Source organism: Sycon ciliatum, chromosome 1 (assembly GCF_964019385.1).
Source record: "Sycon ciliatum chromosome 1, ocSycCili1.1, whole genome shotgun sequence".
Taxonomy (NCBI): domain Eukaryota; kingdom Metazoa; phylum Porifera; class Calcarea; order Leucosolenida; family Sycettidae; genus Sycon; species Sycon ciliatum.
In genome coordinates, this window is record NC_088643.1 from 29,557,088 (window position 1) to 29,578,641 (window position 21,554).

The 21,554-nt window shown below is 47.0% G+C and overlaps 1 protein-coding gene across 1 annotated transcript in view; it reads left to right on the forward strand.

The window, feature by feature from the left end:
* Window positions 1–16,752, forward strand: part of LOC135821924 (uncharacterized) — a 46,602-nt gene extending 29,850 nt beyond the window's left edge. The window contains exons 12-15 of the mRNA XM_065334902.1: window positions 2,138–2,294; window positions 4,708–4,814; window positions 8,983–9,093; window positions 16,446–16,752. Coding sequence (XP_065190974.1) covers window positions 2,138–2,294; window positions 4,708–4,814; window positions 8,983–9,093; window positions 16,446–16,530 — 460 coding nt within the window. The 3' untranslated portion in view covers window positions 16,531–16,752. The remainder of the gene's footprint in view (window positions 1–2,137; window positions 2,295–4,707; window positions 4,815–8,982; window positions 9,094–16,445) is intronic.
* Window positions 16,753–21,554: the final 4,802 nt, after the last annotated feature.

Consider the following 21,554-nt stretch of genomic DNA (forward strand, 5'->3'; position numbering starts at 1 on the left):
GCTGGTAGACTATACTGATGACACCCCTGCCCTGGTTGTAGTGCTGGTAGACTATACTGATGACACCCCTGCCCTGGTTGTAGTGCTGGTACTACCGTAGACTATACTGATGACACCCCTGCCCTGGTTGTAGTGCTGGTAGACTATACTGATGACACCCCTGCCCTGGTTGTAGTGCTGGTAGACTATACTGATGACACCCCTGCCCTGGTTGTAGTGCTGGTAGACTATACTGATGACACCCCTGCCCTGGTTGTAGTGCTGGTAGACTATACTGATGACACCCCTGCCCTGGTTGTAGTGCTGGTAGACTATACTGATGACACCCCTGCCCTGGTTGTAGTGCTGCTAGACTATACTGATGACACCCCTGCCCTGGTTGTAGTGCTGGTAGACTATACTGATGACACCCCTGCCCTGCTTGTAGTGCTGGTAGACTATACTGATGACACCCCTGCCCTGGTTGTAGTGCTGGTAGACTATACTGATGACACCCCTGCCCTGCTTGTAGTGCTGCTAGACTATACTGATGACACCCCTGCCCTGGTTGTAGTGCTGGTAGACTATACTGATGACACCCCTGCCCTGGTTGTAGTGCTGCTAGACTATACTGATGACACCCCTGCCCTGGTTGTAGTGCTGCTAGACTATACTGATGACACCCCTGGTTGTAGTGCTGGTAGACTATACTGATGACACCCCTGCCCTGGTTGTAGTGCTGGTAGACTATACTGATGACACCCCTGCCCTGGTTGTAGTGCTGGTAGACTATACTGATGACACCCCTGCCCTGGTTGTAGTGCTGGTAGACTATACTGATGACACCCCTGCCCTGGTTGTAGTGCTGGTAGACTATACTGATGACACCCCTGCCCTGGTTGTAGTGCTGGTAGACTATACTGATGACACCCCTGCCCTGGTTGTAGTGCTGGTAGACTATACTGATGACACCCCTGCCCTGGTTGTAGTGCTGGTAGACTATACTGATGACACCCCTGCCCTGGTTGTAGTGCTGCTAGACTATACTGATGACACCCCTGCCCTGGTTGTAGTGCTGGTAGACTATACTGATGACACCCCTGCCCTGCTTGTAGTGCTGGTAGACTATACTGATGACACCCCTGCCCTGGTTGTAGTGCTGGTAGACTATACTGATGACACCCCTGCCCTGCTTGTAGTGCTGCTAGACTATACTGATGACACCCCTGCCCTGGTTGTAGTGCTGGTAGACTATACTGATGACACCCCTGCCCTGGTTGTAGTGCTGCTAGACTATACTGATGACACCCCTGCCCTGGTTGTAGTGCTGCTAGACTATACTGATGACACCCCTGGTTGTAGTGCTGGTAGACTATACTGATGACACCCCTGCCCTGGTTGTAGTGCTGGTAGACTATACTGATGACACCCCTGCCCTGGTTGTAGTGCTGGTAGACTATACTGATGACACCCCTGCCCTGGTTGTAGTGCTGGTAGACTATACTGATGACACCCCTGCCCTGGTTGTAGTGCTGGTAGACTATACTGATGACACCCCTGCCCTGGTTGTAGTGCTGGTAGACTATACTGATGACACCCCTGCCCTGGTTGTAGTGCTGGTAGACTATACTGATGACACCCCTGGTTGTAGTGCTGGTAGACTATACTGATGAGTATGCTTGTATACATAGACTAAACATGGACTCTCAAGATGCGAACACTCCACTCTAGCCAGTCATCCTAAATAAAAATTATCTGAATTTTCCAGCCAGTTCCATCTTCAGGAATGAAACCACTTTAACTTTAGATTGCACAGTGTTTGCACAGTGTTTGCGCAGTGTTTGCGCAGTGCTTGCACAGTGCTTGCGCAGTGCTTGCGCAGTGCTTGCGCCGTGCTTGCGCCGTGCTTGCGCCGTGCTTGCGCCGTGCTTGCGCCGTGCTTGCGCCGTGCTTGCGCCGTGCTTGCGCCGTGCTTGCGCCGTGCTTGCGCCGTGCTTGTGCCGTGCTTGCGCCGTGCTTGCGCCGTGCTTGCGCCGTGCTTGCTCCGTGCTTGCGCCGTGCTTGCACCGTGCTTGCGCCGTGCTTGCACAGTGTTTGCACAGTGTTTGCAGACGGTATTTTACATTGTAGTATTGTTTTGTTGTTGTTCACTGTGCAGGATATTACCATGCTCAAGGCGCAGCACTACTGGAAAGAGCCACTTTCTGAAAGGTTTCATTGTGCTCGCGCTGCTGCTGCTGTCTGTGGTGCTGCCAGCTTTCACCTGCCCTGCTGTGTGCCGATTTGTGCTATATGCCACAGCGCTGTGTCTTTCGGTGAGCGAAAATGTGCATGTACTCACTGGACACAACTACATCATTGCACATGTGTCTGTGTGTGCTATACTCTAATTTCAGAATTGTTCAGTGTCTCTTTATTCTTCTAAAGATTTTAATCGGGAGTGGAAAATGGGAAAAGTCTGAAGAAAAAAATTGATTGTCACCACCAGGACTCGAACCAGGGACCTTCGCTTCTGGGCAGCGAATGATGAAATGTCCAATGTTGACCTTCTGCTTGGTTTAGAAGTAATGATGCAGATTTTTCTTTTACTGGTCATCGTGAGTGTTTGTTTCCATAGCTCTCTCCAAAGCCAAAGGCACTAAATGAAATCATCATCGGTGTCGAGAAAATCAGGATAACTCAGTCTGAGGGGCCGTTTACATGAGAAAGAAAAATAAGCCCTGGGCTTATTCAACCCTGGCCTTACAAGATGCCTGCCTTGATCTGTCACCCAGAGTCACCCAGTGTCACCCAGAGTCACCCAGTCGTTTTGGAGCGAGCGTTTACAGGCGCGTAGCACTGCCATTGGATGTGGTCCGGCCGGAGGGGGTGCAGGGGTCGCCCCCGGGGAATTTTTGAAATTAGGGTGCAAAATCCTGCATTCTGGGCAGCTTATTTTCTCATGTAAACAGTCAAGAAGATTAGCCCTGGGCTTATAAGTGAGTAGCCCCCGAATGATGCATTTAATTTTTTTATACAACTGATATTCAATAGGCTAAAGTCACCATGTTCCTCCACAGCATCTTTGCCATGTTCCTCCACAGCATCCTTCACGCAGCCTGCATGCCACTCAGTAAAAGCATCTTTCATATGCCCTTGGAATCGAGCGTTCACTGAGAAATCTAGGGGCTGAAGCTCCGAAGTGCAGCTGGCAGCGACAAACTAGACTTCAAGGCCATTCGTCGTGAGCTTATCAAGTACGTCAGGAGTTCTTTGTGCAGTGAAAACAAACATCCAAAATGACCAGTACTAAAGGTTGCGAGTTCGGATCACGTCGGGGTCACCAATTTGGAGGATAGCGGCTCCAATTACTATACTAATTCACCCACGAGCACCAATCGAGTGGGGAAGAAGCCGAAAGGCAACGGCAGAGAAGAAAAATAAACAAGTCGGATAACTCAGTGTGTACAAATGCATGCCGGTACGGGACTGGGTTGTACCGCAGAGTTCAAGGTTCATACGAACGCGCGACATGTGCAAGAAAATCGTATACGGGAATACAACGTGAGTTACAAACATGGTGTACGCTGTGCTGTACACCTCCGCACACACCATCACATCGACATGCCTACACACCATCACATCGACATGCCTACACACCATCACATCGACATGCCTACACACCATCACATCGACATGCCTACTCACCATCACATCGACATGCCTACACACCATCACATCGACATGCCTACACACCATCACATCGACATGCCTACACACCATCACATCGACATGCCTACACACCATCACATCGACATGCCTACACACCATCACATCGACATGCATACACACCATCACATCGACATGCCTACACACCATCACATCGACATGCCTACACACCATCACATCGACATGCCTACACACCATCACATCGACATGCCTACACACCATCACATCGACATGCCTACACACCATCACATCGACATGCCTACACACCATCACATCGACATGCCTACTCACCATCACATCGACATGCCTACACACCATCACATCGACATGCCTACACACCATCACATCGACTTGGCCAGATGATAGCGGATGGTGTCCTCGTAATCCCCTCTCACGCTCTAAGGAGACAATCTTGCTGGGGTTCGATTGGGTGCTCGGTTGCTCACGGAACTTGTTTGTATTCTCTGGGCAGTCGTGTGGCTACAGTACTAGCATGTGTCTTTGAGAAACGGTCCGCTGTGGCTGTCAGGCCATTCTGATTGGCATAGCAAGCCATGTCAGCTCTTGTTTCACCGCCGTAGATGTTGTAAGGACCACACTCCCTCTTCTTTGTTCTCCCGGTTGCGGTGATTTTCACTGACTCGTCAATCAAGGAACTACGCTTTGCAGCAGGTAGTACTCCCTGCTTTGCACTGACACCGGGAGACTTTACCGTCTTGTAATAGATTAGGCTAGCATGAGCGTACAGACAGTGAACGCGGACTTGACAGCAACAGTCCACACATAGTACATGCATGCACTGGATGTACGCATTGATCTTTGCACTTGTGAAGTGCAGGTTCACACGTACACGAGATGCCCCTGCCCCCCCCCCCCCCCCCCCCCCACACACACACACGTGACACACCGGAAATTGTGTTGTGGTTATGCGTGCATGCATGATCCACTGAGATCCACATGATTCATGGTAACAGACTACGGCATCTATCTTTATTGGTGACTGGATGGTGACTTGCGCAGGCATTAGGCGGACTGCAGCAGCCAAGGCGTCTGGGAGTGCTGTTCTTCATTGGCTGCACAGCGTTGCTTCATGGGCCGGAACTAGTCTTCTGGATCAAGGCCTGCATGTGAGTACAGGTGTCTACTGCCGGTTGATCTCTTTCAGTTGTTTCTTCAAGTATGATGTGTTGTTATGCTGGTATGCATGCATGCACACGTACATGAATGCACAATGCACTCATGCACGCGTGCACAACACCCATGCACGAGCGTTGTGGTGTGTCTTTCGCTCACACTAGGCAGGTTTAGTTACACGCAACAGATTCGCGAATGTGGGTGATAGACCTAAAGTTCATGCAATGCACTCACGTTTGCAAAGTTGTGTTCATGTTTAGTCACACGGATTCAAATTCATGTTTAGTCACACGGATTCAAATTCATGTTTACAGTCAGTTTCAAACAGATTAGCAATCCTGGCGATCGCCTGGGGAGTTTGCCGTCTTACCGTATGCGCGCTCGAGAGCTGGCTGGAAAAACTCACTGTGAACTCGAAGAAATAATCCGCGCGAAAGCATGAAAAATGACAACTCACTCACGTCGGTACATGTACGTCTGGTTTACAACAAACGAGTTCTTCCTCGTATCGAAATGGAGTCAGAGAGGACATGTCGAAAGTGTGGTAAATGTTGACGAGCGGGATGGGTCCCAATTCGTTTCGTGCCCAATTTCTTTGAGCTGCGATGCAATTTACTCTCACGATGTGACGAAAACGACATCGACACAGACTCATTCCCAAGGCCATGACTTGGCAAAGCTATCCGTGTGACTTCGACCGGACGTTTTGAGAAAAGCAGACGCCTGTGAAAGCTGATAGAAGACGGCGTTGACTCCTAAATTCAAATAAATTGGCGATCTTGAAATACTAAAATAATTCTCAAAGAGAAATCGATCGATCGATGTGCCGTTGTATTCAACAACACGTAGCACACACACAGCGCAATGACTTCCGTGTTCACTCACACCGTTTCAGTGTTGTGGGTGTGTTCACATGGCGTGAAAGAGTCAAGTGTCAGTAAGTTCGGCAGGAAACGCGAGCTCCAACAACAAGTCGTTTGGCGCAGCCACCTTCTTTGGCTGGTACTTTTTGTACCAGCGTGATCACCAAAACAATGAAAAAAGTTTGACTTGAAGATAGTTTGGGATTTGAACTCACAACTTCATGGTCAGCAGACAGCATTCATAACCACAAGGCCAAAAAGGAAAGGATAAATCGTGGGTTTTGATAAAAATCGATACTGACATCCAGGGAAAATTGTATACCATGGGAAAAGGCCGGAAACCTGGCCGAAATTCTAACTCCTTAACGGCTGGTCCAATTGTTCCGAAACCTTCACAGAACAATTTGCCGTGTCCTAACAAGCCATTCTATGTACTTTGTTGTCCAAATTTCCCTTATCTTCATACTTTTTAAGACCAAAACCTGATTGCTAATCTTTTTGAAATGGACTATAGTCACACGGATTCAAATTCATGTTTAGTCACACGGATTCAAAGCGTGTGAAAGCAAGTAAAGTACAAATATGTTGTTTCCTACGCAAACACAACCTGGGTTAAGAGTTCAGGAAACAAACACAACCTGCGGTAAGAGTTCAGGAAACAAACACAACCTGGGTTAAGAGTTCAGGAAACAAACACAACCTGGGGTAAGAGTTCAGGAAACAAACACAACCTGGGTTAAGAGTTCAGGAAACAAACACAACCTGGGGTAAGAGTTCAGGAAACAAACACAACCTGGGTTAAGAGTTCAGGAAACAAACACAACCTGGGTTAAGAGTTCAGGAAACAAACACAACCTGGGGTAAGAGTTCAGGAAACAAACACAACCTGGGTTAAGAGTTCAGGAAACAAACACAACCTGGGTTAAGAGTTCAGGAAACAAACACAACCTGGGGTAAGAGTTCAGGAAACAAACACAACCTGGGGTAAGAGTTCAGGAAACAAACACAACCTGGGTTAAGAGTTCAGGAAACAAACACAACCTGGGGTAAGAGTTCAGGAAACAACACAACCTGGGTTAAGAGTTCAGGAAACAAACACAACCTGGGATAAGAGTTCAGGAAACAAACACAACCTGGGTTAAGAGTTCAGGAAACAAACACAACCTGGGTTAAGAGTTCAGGAAACAAACACAACCTGGGGTAAGAGTTCAGGAAACAAACCCAACCTGGGGTAAGAGTTCAGGAAACAAACACAACCTGGGGTAAGAGTTCAGGAAACAAACACAACCTGGGGTAAGGGCGCGTTCAGACTGGCGTAAAAAACAGGCGGAATGTGAAAGTTGTCAAGGTGAATCGCTCACGTGACGTTCCCGCCAGCGTAAACACGGAAAAGGTTTCCCACCACTCTGCAGGCCAGTGGAATGCAGATTCCGGCGGAACGCGGAGCGCTTTTGATATCCTTGCAGCACATGTTCCGTCTTTTCGTTTTATTTCAGCCTCTACTCTTGCAGTCTGACTGCATGCTTTTGAGTTTTGAGTTTTGACTTCTAGACTGCCAACTTCTCCCATCATGCCGAAATCTTTGTTCGATTCAGCAATGGAGAGGGAGTTCATGGAGCTGTACGTGGTGATTTTTGCGGGCCGCTCTGCAGGCAAAACGTTACTGCGAACGAGAAGCATACTCTGATCGCGAAACGGATGAATGCCACGCAAGCACCAAACACTCCGGACATAGTATTCTTTCCGTCGACAAGCACAAGCAAAAGCACAATGATCCAGTATCTCAACAGACTGAATTAGTTTATTTTGATATCCAACTCAAACTGAGTCAACTCAAATTTTTCAAATGTCGAAGCTTCACATGTACTGGCCATTCCAGCGGGATACACGTGCAGTGTGATTGCGATTCCCGGGATTACGCTGCAGCTTTCCGGCGGCTATTCACGCCAGTCTGAACGCGCCCTAAGAGTTCAGGAAACAAACACAACCTGGGGTAAGAGTTCAGGAAACAAACACAACCTGGGTTAAGAGTTCAGGAAACAAACACAACCTGGGGTAAGAGTTCAGGAAACAACACAACCTGGGTTAAGAGTTCAGGAAACAAACACAACCTGGGGTAAGAGTTCAGGAAACAAACACAACCTGGGTTAAGAGTTCAGGAAACAAACACAACCTGGGTTAAGAGTTCAGGAAACAAACACAACCTGGGGTAAGAGTTCAGGAAACAAACCCAACCTGGGGTAAGAGTTCAGGAAACAAACACAACCTGGGGTAAGAGTTCAGGAAACAAACACAACCTGGGGTAAGAGTTCAGGAAACAAACACAACCTGGGGTAAGAGTTCAGGAAACAAACACAACCTGGGGTAAGAGTTCAGGAAACAAACACAACCTGGGGTAAGAGTTCAGGAAACAAACACAACCTGGGGTAAGAGTTCAGGAAACAAACACAACCTGGGTTAAGAGTTCAGGAAACAAACACAACCTGGGGTAAGAGTTCAGGAAACAAACACAACCTGGGGTAAGAGTTAAGGAAATACGAAGGCACCTCGCAGTAAGCTTGGTTTGTCCTTGTATCGATTATGGATTAGCTAACTACAAATGTGGTCTGCCTCAGAGTGCTGTTCAACACAAGACATCATAAACATGTTTTGCTTTCCAGCATGTCTATTTTATGCAGTCCAAGTATCGCCACCTCCCCCTTTCTCTTTAAGCCCTAACATAGAATCAAGAACGGCAGAAAAGACTTCGAAAAAGCAAAGTCTTCATGCGACAACAAACGAAAGCAAAAGAGAATACGATGCTTCGAAGGGAGTTATGCTCATTGCACATTTTTTGCTTTGTGTTTCGGAAACTTCTTCAGCTGAGCACCCTCGCAGCATGCACAATGCGCTTCATTCTAAAGTTCACTCCCGTTCTTGTGTAGCTTGGGTGAGCCTACGTATAGATTGCTTTCACATCTGTCACATGACCACATGAGGCAGCCATGTTGGTTCCAACTCCACTCAACATATGGGCAAATAGCCCATATATTTTATTTCTTCTATTCACAAGATTACATTATTGGTGCGGCTTTGCCCGCACCTGCGGCATCAGTTTCGACGCCCCTGGTGATACTGGCATAACATTCTATTTTTTGACTCTGTGTGTGTGTGTGGGCGTGTGTGTGTGGGTGTGGGTATGTGTGTGTGCGCGTGTGTGCGGGTGTGTGTGCGGGTGTGCATGCGTGCGCGTGCACACGTGTGTGTGTTTGTGTGTGCGTGTCTGTTTGGGTTTGCGTATATGTCGCTTCACTGCTAGGCACTCTGGTCACCTGGTGGTCCTGCATGACAATGTTGAGTGGCTGAAAGCGGCAATTGTATCATTGTTAGTTCATCTTGGAGTTTTCCTACACTACCTTCCCAGTACAGGGTGAGTAGTATGCCACAATGACTATTGTCCACATTGGCCTGTATTCTTGCGGAAACTGAAATTTATCTGTACTTCTTTGAAGTAGTACGGATTTTGATTGAATTATTCCATAGAATTTGAAGAATTCACTCTGTGGTAAAGAACTTTCTAAATTTTAGAGCAAAGCTGCTGGGTCAGGTGGTCAGATGCACCATAAGCTGCAATGTAGCCAGACAGTTGCAGTTGTTTGTCCAGTACACACGGACAAAGACTTGAAGCATGAACTCTTACATGACAAAGCTACGGTCCATTTCAAAAATATATAGACGCATGGTATTTTTGAAATACTTCGAATTTGGCTGGATCTTTTTGAGAATGTTTTTCGGAATATTGCTCAGGTCCTTCCCGCAATTACTCTCATATAGATTTTTAAGCGATCGGATAGCAAACGCCCAATTTCGAAATATTTATGCACGAAGTAATCACAGATTTTATGTGGTATAGATGCTGGCCTAACAGTTTTTGAAATCACGCGTCTATATTTTTGAAACGCACTGTAAGTTCAATGACTTCTAACAGTGTATCACCCGAGGGTAGTATATGTGCGCAAATCAGTGGAAATCTTTTGAACATGGCATTTGACAGCATACACTTGGTTTGAAGAACGCAATGGAGAGGTTGGGACTTGGCAGCACTGTGCTGCTGTTCTGGATACCTTTGCCTGGTCAATGCTGGGCCGCCCACGGAGATTCTTCTACAACTAAGTGCATCTGCCATACTGCAACCTAGTGTAGGTTTCCGCAGAGGGTTGGTGGTGCTGATGCTGCCATTGCCCACTAACTTAGTACTGCATTGCACTACATAACAGGAATGGCGGCAAAACATATCCAGCCTATTATAATTATTCTTTCCCTCAAACCAGTTAATGTTATATTATTATTATTTATGAAGTAGTGGTTGCGACTTCGGCGATGATTTGTAAGAAAGGTTTGCTCCCCACACCGGAGCTCGCGCTATTCCGCCGACTTTACTTGACACTTGACTGACTCACGACTGAGTCAGTCAAGTGATTATTTATTCTTGTTTTACTAGGGAATTCCCAACAGGCGGCGACGCCTTTTTACAGGGAACCCTAGGAACATTTTGATAGATGCGTGAAATTCAGCTGGTGACCTAGGCGTACGGCAAGCCGGTGGCAGTGCATTCCACCTATCAGCACCTAAGTAAGAAATTGCACTGAAACCAAATCGGGTGTTAGCACGGGGAAGAACAAGGGTAGCAGAAACTTGTCCACGAGTGGTGGCTGCAGTGTGGGGACCATTTGCTCGCAAGGTACTGTAAGACATGTTATTAGAACGAGTCGCAAATTTAACGATTGTCCAAAATTCATAGGTTAACGAGAAGATATGTTAACGATCTTGCAGTATTCTGCCATATCCACACACAGCATATATGAAGCAGTACGGCCTCAACGGATCTTATTATAACGAAGAAATGTCATCCGTTAAAACGTTAGATTTGCTTCCTCGTTATATATACATGTCTTACAGTAAAGCGATCACACAAAAGGAAGCTAGCCAATTCATTCAGGCAGCGATAAACAAGTACATAAGTTTTATAGGTAAGGCGTTGCTCGAGGGTATACAGGTTTGTGTAGCTGTATAGAACATCAGTGGGAGTCATTCTATCCAAGGAAAGTATTCTTTTTAGTGCCACACGACTGGCAGTGAGAAGCTTGGTATATAGTGCTTGTGACAAACAATGAATGTACGCGGTGCTGCCGAACTCAAATGTGGACTGAATTATCGATAAATTGAGCAGGCGTTTGCCAAACATGCTAATGTTCTGTTTCGCATGCACACATGTTCCAACCTTCCTGCTGACACTTGCACATACAGAGTCCACTTGATTGGAGAATGATAGATGCTCGTCGACCAGTATGCCTAAATACCGAGCAAAGGTAGATGGGGCTATGGGAGTGTCCCTGCAGTTTACAGCTGTGCCAGGTGGCAACTCTTTGCCAGGTCGCCGGAGTATCACAGCCTTGGTCTTGGGCGGATTCAGGAGCAGGCTCTTCCTATCCAGGTAGCGATCCAGAGCGTTCATCACTTAGCTGGGTCGTGACGATCTGGCAGGACGTGTTCCTTACGTGAAAAGTAATGTCATCTGCAAAAGGTTTGTTTGAGGCGTATTGAAAGCATTGTGGCGCATCACGGATGTAAATGCAAAATAATAGTGGGCCAAGTACAGAGCCTTGAGGGACGCCTCTAGTGCAAGGGCGGGCCTCACCTAGTTGCTGTCCTACTTTTACACTCTGTGCACGTCCGGTTAAATAGCTAGCGAACCATTCAAGGGCAATGTCTGCAATGCCAAGCATCTTCAACTCCTGAATGAGCTCTTGGTGCTTAACTCTGTCAAACGCTTTGCTCATATCAGCAAACACTATGCCGCAGTACTCATTTTGATCAAGGGCATTCATCCATTCATCCGCAACTAACGCCAAGCAGTCCTCGCATGAGCTATTAGTTCGGTAGGCAAATTGATTGGCAGGCACGTACATGATCTTATGTAGCTTGAAAAATACAAGTAGCTGCTCCAACACAACCCGTTCCAAAATCTTGCTGCATATGGGCAATAAAGAAACTGGCCGGTAATTTGTAGAGCTATGCGCATCACCAGATTTGAAGACTGGGCTAACCGTGGCATTCTTGAACACTTCTGGCACGCACCCAGTGCTTAGGGACTTATTAACTATGTTAGTGAGGGAAACCGCTATAGATGCCCGACCGTGCTTCAAAATTGCTGGCAGGATGTTATCAGAGCCAAGAGACTTACTCACGTTGATGGCTTTCAGCTGTTCGGTGATGTACTCCACAGTTACGGGTCGAAAGCGGGACAGTCTAGCAGCAGTGGTCGGTTGTTGGGTGGGGGAAGTAGACATAAAGCAACAGGCCGACTTGCGTCATGAACTATGTTTGCAAATGTGTCTGTCAGGCTGTTGAGGGATGCAGTTGGATGGGTTCTTACTTTCCGCCGGCCAGCGAGAGTGTTGTGCAGTGCCCACTGTCCACGTGGATCGAGCTTGAGCTGGGAAAATTTCTGGATCAGATATTGGGATTTCAGCTTGCGATTGAGAATTTTTCCTTCGCGTCGAACGGCTCGATACTGCTGTTTGATTGAAGCACTATCAGTTAAATGCTGAAACTGCGGTGTAATCCAAGGCTGAGGCTGGGGTTTCGGACAGTTTGGCATCCGAATGCAGCAGATGGGAGAGAAATTATCAGTCATTCCCGAAATGGATGTGGTTACGCGTTGTGTGTAGCAGTTTAGGGTCGGGTCATCCGAACAATGGCCTTCTAGCTCTGCCTGCAGATCTCTATTAAATTTGCTGAAATCAATGCTTGAAATGCCCGGCTTGCGAACAGAGCGGTAGCAGTGCTCGGATGTTGGTCTCGAGTCGTGTCGTTGGAGGGACACTTTGACTAAATGATGATCGCTAATATCTTCAAGGGGTGACACTGATGCGGTGTTCACTGTGATGCCCTCCTCTACCAGAACCAGGTCCAGACACGTGTCGGACGGCGTTTGTGTGGCTACGTTGACTATGTTGGATAAGCAGTGACTCGAGCATAGTTGTTGCAGGTGAGCATAGTGATGAGAACGTGGCTCCAGCACATTAGTGTTGAAGTCACCCAGGACAATGCACTTGCTGTTGCGAACAACCTGCGAGTCCAGCTGCTCAGAAAGATGTTCCCAAAGTTCAACTGTTGCACAGGAAGGACGGTACACACTACTAAGGATATCAATTTACTAGAATGACTATTGTTACCATGGTTACAGGGTTGAATAACGTGTAGGGTCTCAAGTTCAGGATAAATAGAATAACGTGTAGGGTCTCAAGTTCAGGATAAATAGAATAACGTGTAGGGTCTCAAGTTCAGGATAAATAGAATAACGTGTAGGGTCTCAAGTTCAGGATAAATAGAATAACGTGTAGGGTCTCAAGTTCAGGATAAATACTAGTAGAAGGTGGTAGCACAGTTCCACTTAGCTGGGTTGTGACGTAGAAGCAGACTCCTCCTCCTCCATGGAGATTTCTGTCGTTACGTTATATCTTATAGCCAGGGACGCTCGGTTAAAGGGACGCTCGGTTAAAGGGACGCTCGGTTAAAGGGACGCTCGGTTAAAGGGACGCTCGGTTAAAGGGACGCTCGGTTAAAGGGACGCTCGGTTAAAGGGACGCTCGGTTAAAGGGACGCTCGGTTAAAGGGACGCTCGGTTAAAGGGACGCTCGGTTAAAGGGACGCTCGGTTAAAGGGACGCTCGGTTAAAGGGACGCTCGGTTAAAGGGACGCTCGGTTAAAGGGACGCTCGGTTAAAGTCGCTTACACTGCTGTCCACATGTGTCTCGTTGACAGATAGACAGACATGGATTTTGTGATCAGACAGAATTTTATGGATATCTTGAACTTTACTACGGAGGCTTCTTATATTGATATGAGCTATGATCAGCTCAGCTTGCTGTTGAGTTGGCCCGGGGTTCCCTAGTGTGCCCTAGGCAGACTACAGTTGCTGGATGTCAGCTGCAGCCAGTGGCCGTCCCTTGTCGCCCAGGATTTCCCCGTATTGCAAGGAGCAGCGGATGTTGTGTTTACGAAGCTCTTTGTATTTAGGCAGGAGTTCTCTTCGTGCTAGTTGTTGGGCTCGGGTAAGATCATGGTTGACATAGAGTGGCCAACCCTCTGTGCGCAGATTGAACCTTGAGGAATGCACCCGGATTTTGTTGGCTAGGTCCCTGAACCGAACAAGGAGTACTCGTTTTGTGCCGCGTGTTGCAGAATCTTGGGTAGGTGGCTTGTCGGCTGAGACGATTTCTTGCTCCGTTGTTTGTAGTGTCTCGCAGCAGAAGTGTACTGCAGTGTTGGCGGTGACCTCGTCTGGTACACCTCGTACTATAATGTTGCACTGTCGTTGACCACGCTCCACTTCCTCCGCCACCAGCTCTTGCAGAGCTGATCCACGTGGGGGAAGGATGTTTGTACTGAGTACGCTGCTAAAAGTGGCAGCCGTGCTACTGCTTGTACCGGAACTCGACATAGCCTCATCTGTCACAAAACGTACGGTACTAGAAAGCTCAGCGTTTTCCCGCTCCAGTTTGTCAACATGGATACTGAGACTGGCTACTTCTGCCTTCAGGTCCTCGTTCTGCCCAATAATGGCGGCGAGGCGTGTGTCCAGCAAAGTAGACATTGTCTGCTCAAACCGCGCCACCAGTACATCAATTGAGACACTGACTCCTTTCTCCTGCTTGCTTGTCACGCCTGGCTTGCACCATTGAGCGCTGGCCGTGAGCATTCGCATTCCGCAGAGAATCAGCGTGAGTTAGATACTTCACTATAATTATAGTGCAGCATTCTTAGGCTGGGTATGTTTTACTATACTTATAGTGCAGCATTCTTAGGCTGGGTATGTTTTAGTGCAGCATTCATAGGCTGGGTATGTGTGTTCCGCCATTCCTGTCTTTACCCATGTCGGAGTGTTCAACTTCCTGCTCAAGTCACTGCATAATGCTACATATACAGTCAACTTCGCTAATAACGACTGCGGATATAACGACAATTCGCGAATAACGACAGAATTTCCATGCCCAAAGCAAAGTCCCATCCAACTGTAATACATATAATGAGACTTCGGGTATAACAACACGTTGTGAATAACGACACTTTTCTGATGCCCCGCCGAGTGTCGTTATAAGCCAAGTTGACTGTACATGTACTTCGAGTATATGTATTGAACAGGAATGATAGCATAGTTGATAGCATAGTTGATAGCATAGTTGATAGCATAGTTGATAGCATAGTTGATAGCATAGTTGATAGCATAGTTGATAGCATAGTTGATAGCATAGTTGATAGCATAGTTGATAGCATAGTTGATAGCATAGTTGATAGCATAGTTGATAGCATAGTTGATAGCATAGTTGATAGCATAGTTGATAGCATAGTTGATAGCATAGTTGATAGCATAGTTGATAGCATAGTTGATAGCATAGTTGATAGCATAGTTGATAGCATAGTTGATAGCATAGTTGATAGCATAGTTGATAGCATAGTTGAACACATGATATCTGCCCTTACATTGATTGACCAGTGATGTGGAGCATTGGACATCCTGGTTACGTGGCACTATGCATGATATCCTGGTTACATGGCACTATGCATGACATCCTGGTTACATGGCACTATGCATGACATCCTGGTTACCATGGTTACATGGCACTATGCATGACATCAAGAGTTCATAACCCCCAAGAGTGTGCAACTCCTGATCAGTCCCTGTATGGAAGCCCGCTCGGCCGAATTCCTTCATTGCGTCATTTTTGGTGCAGTGCGATGAGTCACGCCGATGAATTCTTCTAAAATTTACAGTCAAACCAGGATGCTTCCCCAGGGTAAACTGCCTAAACTGCGATTCTAGTCTGAGCCTCGAGTCAAGAAGCAAAAGTGAAACTAAGTATGCACATGAAAGACAAAACTATTTTTTTCGATGCAATGGTGACTCTTCATCGCCTTCTTCTTTCACCATCTTCAAGAACAATTTCTTCCCCAGGCCATCGGCATATTTCTGGTGCTTTCCTGGAAGATAATTTCAAATGGTTGAGGAACTTGAGAATACGTCGAAGGAGCATTTTTCGGCTGAGTTGCACAGCTATCAGAATGATTGTCCTCGACGGCAATGCAATATTTTTAACAGCGTCCTCACTTCTTCCTGTCGCGATGTCCATGGATTCTTGGAGAAAGAGTTCGTTTTTGAGAAAGTACGACTTGTACCGAAATGTCTTCAAAAAAAGCTTCGAAAAGTCGAGGCTACAGCCTTGAGTTAGGGGCGGTTCAGGGTATAGTTTCCAGAAATCGCAAAGAACCCAAATTTACCTCGGATGACAAGCTGTGCATGATGTAATGTAGGAATTTCGCCGAGCGCTGGGTCTATGCCCATTGCACACTCTTGGGGGTTATGAACTCTTGATGACATCCTGGTTACATGGCACTATGCAGACATCCTGGTTACATGGCACTATGCAGACATCCTGGTTACCATGGTTACATGGCACTATGCATGCTCGTTACTGTTACTTGAAAGTATCCACTGGGAGAATTTAGTTGTTTAAATTTTTGGAAAATTCAGTGTTTGTTTCTATGACAGCAGTAAGTGATCATTGTAGTGTGCTGCTTTGATTAGACCCCTTCTCTCCTCGTCTTGCCTCTTCTCTCCTCTTCTCTCATCTTGCTCCTCTTCTCTCCTCTTCTCTCCTCTTCTCTCCTCGTCTTGCCTCTTCTCTCCTCTTCTCTTCTCTCCTTTCCTTATGTTCCCAGGTCAGCTGACTCTGACAATGGTGGTGATGGAGCTTCACTGGCTCAGCTATACCTGGTCAAGTTTTGCTTACTTGCACTCTCCTAGTTCTGCTGCTCAATCCCTTGTCAGTACTCTTTGTCTGCATCACTGCTGATCACACCCGCGAGTGACGCGCTGCACACTGCCCCTTCCAGTGTGCTCGGTCACATGTGTGTGCGTGCATCAAGTTGTGTATGGATATTGCCTGGCTCTCAGCATGGCTGACGTGTCCATGCTACAAGCGTGACATTTACCCCGTGAGTGGTGATCTTGATCCCGTGTTGTCAACTCATTGCAGCGCCAGCATTACTACAATCATGTAGTGTAGTGGAGTCCGTGACTGGTGCTCCGTAGACTGTAGGCTCACAGGCGTGGTCTGGGCGGCATCATGACATGATTATGATCATACACCTAGGAGCTGCAACTGTTGCAGAAATTCCACACACATACCGTTCTCACATTCTCATCACGGCTGGCTCAGGATAACCGCACCAGCATACAGTTGACTGGCAAGCATGGCATGGCAAGCATGATGATATCGAAGTGGTTGTGCCGCCACCGCCAATACACCATCGCTACTGAGGTATATACAGTCAACTTTGTGTATCGACACTGGATGGGGCATCAGAAAAGTGTCCTTATTCGCGAAGTGTCCTTATACCCGAAGTCTCATTATAATTATGTATAAAGCGGGATTCACAGAAGCTTTTTTGCGATGCGACACGCGATGCGACGCGATCTGCGACGGACGCGTGCGATGCGAACTCGCGAAATACCATTCACAGAAGAAGTCAGTGATGCGACAAAGTCTTGCTGATTTGGCTACGTCACCATGATATTCGCGCGGTTTGATACAACTTGTACAAATTTATAGGCAACTCTTGAACCTTTGTACAACTTTGCTGTGGAAAAGGTCGAAATCGTACGCCAAATCGCTTGTCGCATCGCATCGCAAAAGTTGAGCCAAGCTCAACTTCTGCGATGGCCTGCGATGGCCCAGTTGCGGCAGTTGCATGGGGTGCGACATGGCTGCGATTTGGGGTTTTCCCGATTTCGCGTCTGTCGCATCGCAAAAAAGCTTCTGTGAATCCCGCTTTACAGTTAGATGGGACTTTGCTCTGGGCATGGAAATTCTTCAAGGCTGTCGTTATTCGCGAATTGTCGTTATATCCGCAGTCATTATTAGCGCAGTTGACTGTATTTTATTTGTTAGACCTCTCTGTTTGTGCCAAATGTCACCAAGCCATCATTACCTCAATTTGTTTAGTTGCTACAGTTAGCCGTGGGATGAATCTGTGTCAATTTCCTCAGTCTCCTTTTAGCTGTTTAATGTGAATTTCATGACCTAGTATAAATAGTATCTAGATTTTCTGGACATATTATTATGAATTGTATGGATAAATCATAGATGTTGCAGGGCAAGTATGACCCGGGCCAAACTGCTACCGTCAGTTTCGCACTGAACTGAAGTTCATGCATCCAAAATATAGTTAGAGTTCACGTCTGTGTTCAAATGAATGAACCGAAACTGGGTGTGCTTCTGCGAGAGAATCATCGGCAGATTTTGGTGCATGAGTATGAGTACAGGGTGTGATGGTGTGATGTGCAGGCACGTTATTCGTATCATTATCTCTTGACAGTACGAGGCCTCGAGGTGAAAAAATGTGCATTTGTAACCGTTAACGCGTTACTAGTGCCTAGTGGCTGTGTCAGACTGAAGGAAATCATAGTTTCTTGTCACTTGTTGATCTATCGTCGTATCGTTATCGATATTAGCAAGGGTTATGATTGAACTCTTGATATTAGATACATATTTATAAAGCGAAGACATAGAGAATTCTAAAAGCAAATTTCGAAATACAGTCATCATGCATGATCATGATCATCACTTATATTCGAGGGCGATACAAAAATATGTAGGCGAGAGGAATGCACTGCATATGCATGCATGCATTGAGTCTTTTTTTGCAGAATCTAGCTAGTCTAGAACTGACTGTGAGTGCACTAGTACATAATAATAATAATATTAATAATGGTTTCTGCTTGGATGACGACTACACCATAGCTCAGCGGTTAGAGCATCGCTGGCTACAAGCGAGGGTCCCTGGTTCGAGTCCTGGTGGTGACAGTCAATTTTTTCTTCAGACTTTTCCCGTTTGTCTCTTTCCCTCAAAACCAGTCAAAATAATAATAATAATCATAATTACACACACAACAGAGGCGAAAGGCTGTGTTAGCTGTAACTTAAAGTTTCACGCATCGGAGCGATCATCAGACAGCAGCATTCACTATCGAATTCTCTACGAGCAGGCCTAGTATGCTAGATTATATTTGATGCAAGTGTGGAAGTTAGTGCATACCGTATTTCCACAAATAGTGGGCCGGTCTACTATTTTTTCAACCTCGCCCTAACCCGGCCTTATAATCGAGGACGGTCTTGTATTCGAGGACGGTCTTTTATTCTTTCAACCCAGTTTGACCCTGGTCTTCTATTTCTCGCCACACAGTTTTACCCCCGTTCTTCCATTTTCTTCTACACAGTTTGAGCACGGTCTTCTATTTTTTTCCTACAGTTTGAGCACGGTCTTCCATTTTTAACACAAGAACAAAGACTCATTAATTTTAGTAGGTCCGGTCTTCTAATCGGAGACGGTCTTTTATTTTTTCAATCGCCCCCTGCCCCGGCCTTGTATACAAGGAAGGCGTTGTATACGAGGACGGCCTTTTATTTGCGGAAATACGGTATGTGCGAAGTGAAGACGTGGGGACAATGTCGTTGTTGTCGAGTTGTTTTGTGAGAGTTAACGGATATAGGTGAGAATAGAGGCGATAACAGGACAGTGTTACCGAGTCATCAAAGGCGATAGCGACAGTAGCGCAAGACCACAGCAGGAGTGAAGAGGGGGAGTCGAGAGAAAGCACCATGGCGCCAAACCTGGTGCAGGTTGCGCCATGTTGAAAAACTCACGTAACTGCTGGTGAGAATCTTTGTCCGTCGTTGTCTGTTCTCCCGAGCTAGCTCCCTCTTCACCAGCTTCTTCGTGAGAGTTACTGGTGACCGCACTCGGGGAGCAGCACATCACCTCGTTCGAGTACCATTTTGGCCCGGTCCTGCGGGTCGAGCGACCATGCAGTTCATCGGCGCAGTCCTGTGGAACCAGCTCCCGCCTGATCTCCGTTCCGAGCCCAGCCACCTTCAGTTCTGTGCCCTGCTAAAAGCGCATCATGGCTCCGCTTAGATGCTTTTCGGCTAGTGTGTTTCTGTGGTATAGCGGACTGAAGAATAGTAAACGTGTTTGCAATATATGTATGAAGCTATTTTGTATATAGTATGTTCCCATTCCGTTTTTGCTTTGGTGTAGCCCTGAGGTTGATTGCTTATTTATTTCTACCCTTCCTCTCTCCATACTTCTGTCCCCCCCCCCCCCCCCTCTCTCTCATTCCTTCTGTCGTCCACATGTATCAAAGGAGGCGAAATCGCCTGTTTGTGGTGCGACGTTAAATAAACTTCTACAACTACAACAACAATCTGGACAGGTAATACTTGTTCTCGTGTCTGCATTTCGACACCAACTCCGACCTTTTGTTGATGTTGACCGTTTTGTCTGCTTCCAGGATCTCCAGTTTCTCAGCCAGGGATAGGGGACATGTATGTACATGTCGCGACACCGCTTGGTCTACTAGTACTAGTACTAGCACCAAGAGTACATAACCCCCCCCCCCCCCCCCAGAGTGTGCAACTCCCACATACCCTGTTGTCCCGACAGAATTTCAAGTTGACGTCATTATTTATGACGCAATGCTCCTTGCCTTGCATCAGTGATTTACAACATGTGTACGGGTGACGCGTCAACGCATCACACGTTTTTCTTTGCAATAATTTCAACCTATTAATTTTGTACAGGATCGATCGGCTTCGGTCAACCACAGGTTCCGGATTCGTCTGATAATCCGTGTACAGTGCGCATTGCATCATCAAAATGACGTCAACTTGAAATTCTGTCGGGACAGCACCCATAGTGGAGTTGCACACTCTGGGGGGTTATGTACTCTTGCTAGCACGCAGTCAGTGCATGTCACGTCACACTCACACATATGCGTACGCGTAAGCGCGTAGCGCTAGCGCGCGCTAGCGCGAGCGGTCGATCGAGCTCCTGCATACTACTACTAGTACTAGTAGATCTACTAGTAGCAAGAGTTCATGAACTCTTGGTAGTAGTCGACATACGAGTACGATAGTAGTCGACATACGAGTACCGGTACGAGCGTAGAGTACGCGGTATGCACAAAAAGCCACAAGTACAAGTAAAGCGATATGCTAGCGCTAGCGGAGTAGCGCACTGCGGGCATGCATGCCAGTCGCCAGACCGCGATCGCGTCGACTCCAGCATGCTAGCAGCAGCATGTATACCGGTACTCTCTGTACTGTAAAAGCAGAAATTTTCGGTGGTGTTTTATTTTCGGTTACTAACTTCGGTGCCGACAATTTTTACCGAAAATAAAACGCACCGAAAATTTCGGTACAACCGATACTGTATACAGTCATGTACACTTACCTGGAGAACGGGTTTTACCGAAAATTTCCCTCTACCGAACCGCCGATTTTGGAGAATACCGAAAATATTACACCACCGAAAATTTCTGCTTTTACAGTAATTTTGTTGTACGGCCTCTGCTGGGATGACGACTACACCATAGCTCAGTGGTTAGAGCATCGCTGGCTACAAGCGAAGGTCCCTGGTTCGAGTCCTGGTTGTGACAGTCAATTATTTTTCTTCAGACTTTTCCCGTTTGTCTCTTTCCCTCAAACCAGTTAATATTTTACAGTAATTATTACTACTTTTTTGTAGCTCCGCGTCACGTCGCGCGTCCGTCGCGTCTCGATCTCGATCTCCGGCTCCACGGGATGCGCACGAGGCCGGACCACGACTCGCGAGCCGCGCGCGCGCGAGGCACGATCGGGTACACTCGAGTTCAAAAATGCATGACGTCGACGGCAGCTGATGATGAGGTAACGACCAGGTCTGGCCGGCCGTACAGTGAAGCCGAGTGCCAGTGGACGACTTTGACTTGACAATGATGATCATGAA